Below are 10,562 nucleotides of genomic sequence, written 5' to 3' on the forward strand. Positions count from 1 at the left end.
TTGTATTACTGTTTGCTGCTCACAGTAGCAGGGCAAGGAAAAAATACGCTGTTGATGTAGAGGTCTCAAAAACTCATGGATCTAATATGATACACTTGGCATTGTAGGGTAAAAAAAAAAGCTGTTGTGCTGACGTAATGTTGCTAGCTGCGAGGTCGTCTTTTATAAAGTAACTTAAAAATATCTCTCAACGAGAGTGAATCACTTCAAACTTCAGACAGCACAGTTTGAAATGTGTTAATGACCCAGTCTTCATCACTTCATCAATCTCTTCATCACACAAGCAGATAATAATTTTCTTTGTGTTTTCTTTAATGCATTTTGATCTTCTAATGGTTCGCTTGCTGAACTTAATTCTCCATCAGCACCTTTACTTTTCAGTATTAAGTTCTTTCCCAGCTAAAGATGAGATATAAGATGAGTTCAGGATTAAAAATAGGTTAGAAATGGAAGGAAATTTTTTTTGTTTTTTAATTCCTCAGCTTTGTTGCATTTGTTCAGTTCCGTCTTAAAATATAAATATTTCATGGAAATTTTAAACTAAATTACTAAAAAACAGCTAAAAATGCATTTTAAAAAAGTGCATCTTATCCCATTCTTTTACAGGATTAAGGGGAATTCTTTTAAATTATATTTTTATCTATTACAAGTTTTGGAAATTTTACAGGAACTAACTGTTTGTATCCAGTTGTGGATCTTTCACGTGTTAGGTGAATGTGTTAACTGCTACGATGTGCTAAAAAAGGTTAAATAGTTCAGTTTAAAAAAAATTCAAGACTTCTTGTTTCTCACCTGCAGTACCTTCACGGCCCACCAGGAGGTTGCAGCCCACACTTCGCATCACTTCGAATCACTCGCCTGTATTTAAAAAAAAACACACATATATAAGTACTTTTTGTAATGTAACCTCCTGAATGGAATAATTATGGTACAAAAGGTATTTTACCTTCTGTAGGTCACCATTTTATTTATATTTTAAACTAACAGGTTTATATATTGACTTGGCGTCTTTGGTCTACAGCATTTTCATAGACTGTACATAAAAGATGGACATGCATTGGCTTGTGATGTCCATTTGAGTGTTTTGATCATGACCATTTAAATTTGATGGGTGACACTGGGATCACAGCATTTCAAAAAAGCATACCCCGCTTTATTGGTTAAATTAGAAGATTTTACTGGAAGAAAATCATTCTGTATTAAAGAAGATTTAATGAGCAACAAACACTTAGTACAAACCTGTTTAAGGTTTTAAGATTATTTCTTCAGGTCAAGTGACCAGTCAGGTCATTTCCTCATACTTATTTTTGCAGCCAAAAAAAATCGCCCCCTGCTGGCCATTTGAAAGAATGCAAGTTTAAGCTCCACTTCTGCGTTTTTCAGATACAGCCGCTAGACCCATCTGTGATCTGTGTTTTCATGCCTGTGGTCTTCCAGGTTAATTGCCTCTGGCTCATTTTCCCCTTTGGTGGGGTTAATTTGTGGGGATATGACCTCAGAACTTGTTCCAAGATAACAACAAAGCGCTTCCAGGTTTAGGTCCTAGACTTTGGCTTTCAGTAATGCATTTTGGTTCGGTTTGAATTCTATGTGAAAACTGAACAAGCTAAGGGGGGAACGCAACAAGTGTACCACCAGTCACCGATTCAAATCAGGAGAAAACAGTGCACAATTTTTGGTGTTTAAATCCAACTAAAATGATCTTAGTTGTCTTTAGTCTGGCAATATTATATAGTATTTTCACTGTCATTAATGTTACTGTCATCAATTTTAATACTGAGTTTGGGTCTAAGGTGGAGTATGAGAAGAAAAAGAAGACCGAAGGGAAGATGGTGAGAGCTGAACGTCAGCTCGTGTTGGACATGCTCTTCTCGGCCTTCGAGAAGCACCAGTATTACAACATTAAGGCGCTGGTGGACATCACCAAACAACCTGTGGTGAGCAGCGTGCACGCACATAAACCCATGTGAAACAGGCAACATGTACACACACTCAAACATGCACACATGCAACAGCATCACTGTAAAAAGCATAAAAAAAACAATACACCTGCCCACTATCCACCTTGCTTTGTTAAATTTGAACAAATCGCCCACGGCGTGACGCTCATGCCTGTTCACACTATCTGTTGTGGCTGAAATTTGGGCCAACGTGTGCATACGCGCGCGCGCGCACACACACACACACACACACACACACACACACACACACACACACACACACACACACACACACACACACACGGCATGAATCGATACAGTGCAGTGGATGCGTTCCAGCTCGCAGTGAACAGAAATGTGTAGGTGCTGATGAGACCTTTAGGTCCTCCTCTCCCTCTGATTGCATCTGATTGCATAACCAGTGGCTGAGTAGGAGTCAAACGCCCCAATACACTCCACACCATCATTTCTCTCCTAAAGCACTTGGCTAGCACTCAAATTAACTGAACTAAAGTAACCGAAATGCCCATTATGAAAAGTCTTGAAGCACATTACGGTTATTCATCAGTTGGCGGCCGCGTCTTTACAAGCTCAACAGAGACACCTGCTGGTCATTGCAGAGGATTGTCTGATCTGCTGAAGAGTAGCCCCTGCTTGTGAGTTCATGCCTGCTGATTAAACCAAAAGTTAATGTTAGCGCGTGATTTAAAGTAAGAAGAAAAAGCTTTTTGCCCACTTGTACATACACTGACTCATTATTTGAAACAAGTTTGTTACCATTGCAACAGTATGCTACAGGTGTTTTTGAAAAAAGAAATAAGGAAAAGCATATCAGATCCACTCTAACCCTCTGGCAGCTAAACCAGGGTTGTTGTTGTGCCTAAAGGGGAATATTTGCTCACTGAACATGTCTTTGTAGCTGGTGGTTGATTATTAGGGTTATCCAGTTGCCTAGATAACCTACTACCGTATTTGCCACCCTGTCATATGTCAATCAGTGGCAGTTTTCCTGAAGGCACTTCAGTCACTTACCTCAAAGTTCAGAAAAGTTTAACACGGGACCCACAAACTGCAGCTATTTCTCCTGTTGTCAGTTGAAGTTGCTGATGTCATCGACTTTTTGTAGTTTCTAGTTTCTGCTGTTCGCTTCCTCCGTGAACGCCCCTGAACCAAGAAATAGATTATACCTAACCTTAGACTAACTACTTCTACCAGTGGAGCTCTTTTTAGTACTCCATAACTGATCCATAACTGAGGGAAAAAAAGGACACCAGAAGCCAGAAGTCTCATATTCTTATAGCATAGAGTGATTGTGGAAACGGATCAGTGATTTATTAGACCCTACAATATTTCCCCTGTGGATCTCAGGGGAAATTTGCTCAACAGTGGTCACCACCATAGTGGCTCGAGTCCATCATGAGGAGATCGAAAGACACGCTCTCTCTCATATGCGCTGGGTTTCCTCACAGTTCAACAGCTCACATGGGAGGGGCCATAGACACGTGCCTAAATCGCCTGAGCTGGCTTCTTTGGATGCGAAGGAGTTGTGGCTCTTCTCTGAACCATTTGTGAGCTCCACGCCCCTCTATGTGGGACAGCCCTCCTGTGGAACCACAACATGCAGGAAGAGGCATGTGGATTTGGACTATTGTGGATCAGGCAGCAGACAAAGGCAGGGAGTCAATCACCAGCTCCCAGTAGTGTCATATACTAATAACTGGTACTTAAAGATAAATATGTGGCTAGTACCGGTTTAGCAACTGGTTTAGAACAAGCACAGGAGAAAGTGGGTGTGAACTGAAAAAGGAAGTTATACTTTTGTCTTTGTGTGGGTTAAAGTAACAAGGTGCAAATGTTTGCTTTTTCTGCTCAGTTAGCTACAAATTGTCCACAAAATCATGCAACACATCTGTTTAAATGCACCATGTTTCAAGCTGCTTCTTGTGTCTGGCACAGACCTACCTGAAAGAAATCATGAGGGAAATCGGCACATACAACAGCAAAGGCGCTCACAAAAGCACCTGGGAACTGAAGCCAGAGTACCGACACTACCAATCTGCTGAGGAGGAAGAGGAGGAGATGCAGACCACCTAGGTCGAGCCAGAGTCCTCTGAAGTATCTTCTGGGCCTCAAATTTGCAATGAATTTAAGTTTTTTTTCAGTAATTTTTTTTTTAATGTTGACAGAAGTATGGGGACAAAAAGCTTTGTGTGCACTCAAACATAACTAATATGGCACGATGGTGTAAAATCTTTATTTTTGTGTGTATTCCAAGAAATAAATAAATGTCCTCTGCTGAGGAAAACAAAGATTAAGGGGCAAACTGGCTCGAAACTTCTAGTAATGATGCCTCTTTCTAGGAGTGTTACTATGGCAACTGTGAACAGCCTTAAACTATGGTTACAATGAATCACACCAGGAGGAAACCTATACTGCTGCTGGTCTGACCGCACCCCAGCTATTAAATGTGTGTCAGCAGGTCTCATTTCCATTAGTTTCGAGTGAGCACAACGGTTTTTTTTCCCCTTTTTTTCAAGCCATGCAATTAAGTTTTTGTAATTAACAAAAGTATTAACTCTTCTATAACCAGCTCATTTTCCCAAAATGTGATCTCATCTTCACACAAGTCACAAGTATAGACAAACACACTGTCTTTAATAGAATTATTGTCTTTTACTTTTACCTCTTTTATTTTCCCCCACCAGCACAGTGCAAAGCAGTTCTGCTTCGGTTGCTTTTGAGAAGAAGCCCACATTTCAAAAGGTTTGAGACCCTTTGAAAATGCCACATAGCAGCAGTTGGGGTAACATCCATGGGGAAGAAAAAAAAACACGTTTGCGAATCCTTGGTGAATTTCTTCTGATAACCTCTCTCTTAGCTCTCAGCCTGGCAGTTTTGTGGTACCATGACAGTGCCAACTCTACATTAAGAGCTGCCAGTGTGTTGGTTTAGAAGAGTAGAGAAGAGTTAAGTTACAGTCCTGAGCCCAGACACCCTTCAGAGAGAACAGATTTCCCCCGCTTATACCTTCAATCTCCTTTAATGCACTGCCCACAGCTCGTGGCTGTGAGGATAAGAATGAAGATGTACAAATCAATTAACAGCTCTGCTTTCACACTTACTGCATCAACAACGACAAAAACATGGGTGTAGTTTGTTTTAAATATGAAGCCTATGTATTAGTCTTAAATATGCATTCTGTATGAAAGCCACTAGATGGTGATAGCTGTGATTGCAGAGATTACCAATCCCATAGAAGAAACAGGCAAACAACATTTTATCTTATCAAACCTTGCAACACGTGTCAGTTTCTTTAAAAGATAGTACATATCGTTTATTTGTGGTTATTATCCTCCACGTTAATGAGTCTAGTTGTTGAGACTAAAGACCTTAGATAAACTAACAAATATATTTGATGTCCTAACCACCAGGTAATTTGACAGTTGGCTACACACGTTTCTTTGTACTGCAGATCACTAGGCTGCTCTGAATCACTACTGTAAAACTATGGACGACCATGAGTACAAAAATGAATTACATCATTAAGTCATTAATAAAATTAGAAATTGATGTTTTATTACCGACATTTAAAGCCAGTAACTCATTTTGGCACTTGTTGCCCTCCATATAACCTTCACACATTTAATACCAATCTCATTACCAACTTTTCATTCAGTAAATTACATTCATCATACACCTGACCTTGGGTCAACAGCCACAAGCCCTTTAGCTCACTCCTGAACAACCTCTGTACTACCAGCTCTAGTCGTCCTACTAATTTGTGTTTATCCATTACTTTGTATGGCACCATTTTCCAGTAAAGCAACATTTTTTCTTGAATTTTGCTTTTACACAGGACTCCTTTTGTACATGAAGCCCACACATTACATTGCCAGCAGCTACTGGCTGTGACTGTTCTGCACTTCACAAAAACCTGAGAATCAAAAAGGTGAATGAGAAAACCCAAAGACAACTGCACATGAGATCAGCTTGTCAAAGCTACAAAAGCATCTTTTCAAGCAATTCAAAAAGGATATTCTGAAATTCAACCCACAAACTGCCTGTTTGCAGCACTAGAAGTGAAGGTTGTCACAGAAATACAGAGAAATGAAATGGAAAGTTGTGGTACTCGTTTTTATTCGTTTTCAAATTAAACCATAAGTCTTTATTGTAGATGGAATCTTATTTAATGCAACCACAAACCCAAACTCAAAGGGGTCCGGTGATGCCAACCTGTATGGATCGTTGCTAAAACAGTTATGCAGACAAAAAACAAATGTCTTCTTTCAGCCAGTCAGAGCTTTGCTCGCTGTCCAGCCTTTTGTTTCAATCACAAAAACTGGGCCAATCCTGGGACAAAAATCAAACACTGCAAAAGCCAAAAAGAAAAGGTTAAAAACTGTATTCGGTGACTAATCATGTTTGATTCACCCCCCAGGTTTGGGAGCGGTTCTGTGGGCCGTAATGTGAATATTTAAGAAATTGGACAATGTTTCTGTTCAGGCATGATGCAAGGTAGTGCTCCTCCAGTCTGCTTTGTAGGCCATTTTGGAAGCAGCAGTCAGGTAAATGGCAGATGTAATTCCAGGTAGTTACTGTGGGAAAGAGAGAGGAACAGTGTGTAGTTATTAAATTTAACCATCTACCATCAAGTAGACAGCAGGCATGATTTTACAAACATGGAACATTCATTTAGAAATCCAGACTGTGTGTGTGTACTGTGGCATACTGATGTTCTCCAGCAGGAACACTTTGTAGTTTGAGAAATGTATCAAGTCTTTCCCACTTCATAGCACTTACGCATTTTTCGATCTCCAGGCCATCTTTGAAGAAAAGCATGAATGGTGTGATGCCATCCTCACGGTAGTCCAGCAGACCAACCATGCCCTCTGGGTTCATGGACTCTCCTGTGAAAAACTGCAAGCAAACAGCAACCATTAGACCTTCCTCTCAGTTCTATAGAAAGACTGAATTAAAAAACAAGTTCCGATTACAAAGATTTGCAAATCTCAAACCCATAATTTATTCACAGTAAAACACAGAAAATGCCAAATTTTTAAATCTAATAAAATATAATTTCAAATTTGGCAGCTTTTCTTGAATTTGATGGCAGGGGCAAGTCTCCTCCTCCCATCAAATGTACCTTCATTGAGTCACAGATTAGGTACGTTTCATTAACAAGCTTCGGGATGCTGGCTGTCAGCCACAGATCAACATGTCAAAGAACTGACATGTTTATTTCAAACAAGCAAGCTGGTTAAACTTGTCTTTTTGACACTACTTAACAGCAGCACCCAGTCTAGATGTCAAGTATTCACACTATGTTATCACACACAGTCTATAAAGCTACAAACTGACAAATGATAGAGGCAAATACACCTCCAGGATAAAAACATTAGCAACTGATGATGACTCACAAAAAATCTGTCAGCTGAGATTTTCCCATAAACTGAATTGCCACAGTTTTCAGAGAGCTTCAGCTACATGATTCAACTCAAGTTTTGTATAGAGACCCACACACACAAAGTGACATGCAGGCCTTCCTACGAGACTTGAAAATGTCACTCAAACTCAAATTTTAAGGGTTTCAAAAAAATACTGTAGTTACTGTATTCGCAAGGCAAAACTTTACATTTACTTTTGGTGTGAACATGGTGTAAAATGCCATTTCATCTCTGTATAGCTACCTGGTAGTTCTTGATGTTCCCCAAGATCTTCTTGACTTCTGGTTGGATGTCAGCCATAAAGCTCTCCACTCTATCTGGTTTGGTCTCTTGCAGCTTGGCCTTAACACTAGACATGCAAACAGACGCGTTCATTTAACAGAGCCAAAGATCATTCAAAACCAGAACTCCTCCATACTGGCACATCGAGCTACTCACGCCTTCACATAGTCCTTAATGTAAGTCATGTACTGCTTCTTGTCAAAGCCCGTCTCCTGCAGTTTGTGGTTCAGGACGATGTCGACACCGGAGATTGTGGAAGACTCGTTGCCCTCGGTTGCTTCCTCGGCAGAAGCGTTGGCTGCAATTAGAGAATCATCAAACCCTTCTGTCCTGGTGACGGTCTGTAGTTGAGGAGAGGAAGAAAAATGAAAAAACAATTATTGCTGGTGCATCATAGCAAGGGCAATAGTAAATGATTGGGAAATACCAATAGATCAGTTGGCCTTCAATTCAGTATTTTTGAGCTATTTAAAAATGTATAACTAACAAGAACAGCCGGCTGACTCAAATGTTGTCGCCTGCGACAGTTTCCCAACCCCTTCGAGGCTAAACCTCATTACTATAGTATTCGTCATTATACCTGAAGCAGTTTATCTGTTGCATTTATGTACTTATGGGAAAAAAAAAAAAAAAAAAAAAAGCATACACATAAATACAGCCCTTCGTCATACACATCTTAAAATTTACCCTAGGATATTATTTAGCAAAACCCTGATCCGCCATTCTGATCTGAATCACATCTTTTGTTTAAACATAAATGTTACTTTTTTTGTTAACTTAAAAACAAAGGTTTAAGTATTTGCTTGGTAACTACTTCACCTAGTTTCTTTGACTAATTTTAAAGTATGCTTAAAGACAAATACCAGGCTAACATGATACTTCAAACTGTTCTAGTATTTTAAAAATAAAATTTGTCTGATTCTTAGGCAGGTTAAGGACCTTGAAGTTACGCTATTGGAGACCTGCAACTATGATTCATCTTCAGTCATAGTCAAGATGACGTCATGGAAGTACACCCAGAAATCACATGACTCACTCCAAAAAACATCTACCAAATCTACTTTAAACATAAGTAGTGGCCCATCCTGAATAATAATACCAAAGCTATAAGAGAAATTACAAAACTGGGGAATAGATTTAAAAAGAGCAGACGCTTGTACATTATTTGTTAATTACCATATGATCTTGTCCCGGTGTTTTAGATGCAAGCTCAGCCAAGACAGAAACAAATAAAATGCTGGTACCTTTATTTTTCCCCCTTTATCCCCCCTATCCCCCTTTGTGGTCAGCTTTCCCCACCCCAGTTTCTCTCTCTCTTTTTGGGTGAGTGTGTTGGTATTTGTCGCTCAAATTCCAATTGCTTTGTACATATGTCCATTCCAATAGTTTCAGCAGTCTCCTTCCAGTAATTAGCTGTTTCTATGTTATATTAATACGATGATTATTATTATTCTTTATATTGAGATAATGATGGCTACTCTCTCAGTAATGAACTCAAAAACTGGTTAAAAAGTAGCCAGAAGCCACTCACAGAAGGAATGGACAGTACTGAAGAGGCCAACACAACAGTCGTGGGCTGTATTGATCTAATGTGTTGTTACATTTCTAGTGAGGTCTGCACCAGATAACGGTGTAATTTCCTACCGAAGCATAAATCCCTAATAAGGGGCAGCTTAAAGCAGCTACTTATTCGCTGATGTTTTATTAAAACACCTTAGTTTTGGGTGTATGCCAACTACACTTTAAATTTCACTGCAAAGCAGCAATGAACCAGCTGTTGGAAAAAGGTGAAACTGGTTAAATCCTCTGTTGAACATGTGGTGGCGAACTCACCTTTCCTTCAACCTCAAAGAAGATCCCGTTTTCACTTTCTTTGACTTTAAAGGCATCTGAGAACATCTCATCACCTGTAGAAGGAAAAGGGAGGAAGGAACATATTACAACACTCCAAGCTAACATCATGATTTAAAAGAACAAAAGCAGCAGCAGAGGCTTATATGTTATCCACAATTCAAGGCTGAATCTTGTGCGATTAAAATAAAATGTGAGGCGCAGTGGCGGGGGAACACTAACAATGATTAGTCTAGAAAAATCTGCCGGACAAAAATAAAACTGCAGCAGAGGGGGGGATGCTGAAAGGCCACATACACCACGTTACTTTACCATGACGAACCCCAACAGGAATAGCCCCAACCCCCGGCAACTACCAAGCCACCTCACCGGTGACTGAGCCGGTACTCTTTTACACTTTTATAAAACTTTATTTGAGCCGAAGTGCGGGCAAAGCTACAAGCTAACCGGCCACAATCACCGGCTAGCCCAACAGGGTGGCTAACTCCACATACTCTTCTGATTGAGTTAGCATCTGGCTAGCTAGCGCTAACTTCCGAACCATGACAACACGAGTTAGCTCGTTAGCGTGACCAACTCTCACCTATAACATAACAACACACGTGAAATAACACACGCGACCATCACGCTACCTGGTCAGCGTGAAAGAAGACACGTAAAAAGGTCACTCACCGCTGATAAGGTCCCTGTAGATGATCATTTTGCTGCTTCGGTGTTAATTCTTCCCAGAGACAGAGAGCAGGCCAACCGCCCAAACAGCACGGGAGAGGAAAAAGACCGATCAGGCCGCGAGGCGCTACATTTACATCCTGCTGACGTCACTGTGGGTCGGCTCCTGCTCCGGGTTCTGCCGCCACTTGTGGGTGGTCAGAAGTGGTACTACAGCTATTCTGAGCCTCGCGGTGATTGATTTTTGCAAGTGGGGCTTAAACAACCAGATGGAAAATAATAATAATTTAAATTAATTTTATCTTGGATTATTTTGAATGTTAGTGATTGATTAAAAATTTTATTGTGTGGGGCAGAAACCTGAATAACTAGGAAA

General features: G+C 40.2%; 2 protein-coding genes across 2 annotated transcripts in view; one reads left to right on the plus strand and one right to left on the minus strand.

Annotated features, from left to right (window-relative positions):
• The window catches only part of LOC100699655 (general transcription factor IIF subunit 2), a 70,838-nt gene extending 64,468 nt beyond the window's left edge, over positions 1 to 6,370 (plus strand). Inside the window, exons 7-8 of the mRNA XM_003445311.5 lie at positions 1,794 to 1,937; positions 3,897 to 6,370. Coding sequence (XP_003445359.1) covers positions 1,794 to 1,937; positions 3,897 to 4,034 — 282 coding nt within the window. The 3' untranslated portion in view covers positions 4,035 to 6,370. The remainder of the gene's footprint in view (positions 1 to 1,793; positions 1,938 to 3,896) is intronic.
• tpt1 (tumor protein, translationally-controlled 1) lies at positions 6,056 to 10,342 on the minus strand. Its single transcript, XM_003445310.5, has 6 exons — positions 10,190 to 10,342; positions 9,500 to 9,573; positions 7,823 to 8,007; positions 7,628 to 7,733; positions 6,741 to 6,857; positions 6,056 to 6,535 (listed from the first exon to the last, which is right to left on the minus strand). Exons 1-6 carry the CDS (start codon positions 10,215 to 10,217, stop codon positions 6,533 to 6,535), a joined length of 513 nt encoding a protein of 170 aa, XP_003445358.1. The 5' UTR covers positions 10,218 to 10,342; the 3' UTR covers positions 6,056 to 6,532.
• Between the last annotated feature and the right edge of the window lie 220 nt (positions 10,343 to 10,562).

This window comes from Oreochromis niloticus, linkage group LG16 (assembly GCF_001858045.2).
Source record: "Oreochromis niloticus isolate F11D_XX linkage group LG16, O_niloticus_UMD_NMBU, whole genome shotgun sequence".
Lineage (NCBI taxonomy): Eukaryota > Metazoa > Chordata > Actinopteri > Cichliformes > Cichlidae > Oreochromis > Oreochromis niloticus.

What these genes read in the sequence shown, in the direction of transcription:
- tpt1 (XM_003445310.5), bottom strand. Translation starts at nt 10,217, where the DNA reads ATGATCATCTACAGGGACCTTATCAGCG. An exon ending in TCTTTGAGGTTGAAGGAAAG is followed by an intron (nt 8,008 to 9,499) that starts GTGAGTTCGCCA and finishes CCTCAACTACAG; the next exon opens with ACCGTCACCAGGACAGAAGG. An exon ending in GGAACATCAAGAACTACCAG is followed by an intron (nt 6,858 to 7,627) that starts GTAGCTATACAG and finishes GTTTGCTTGCAG; the next exon opens with TTTTTCACAGGAGAGTCCAT.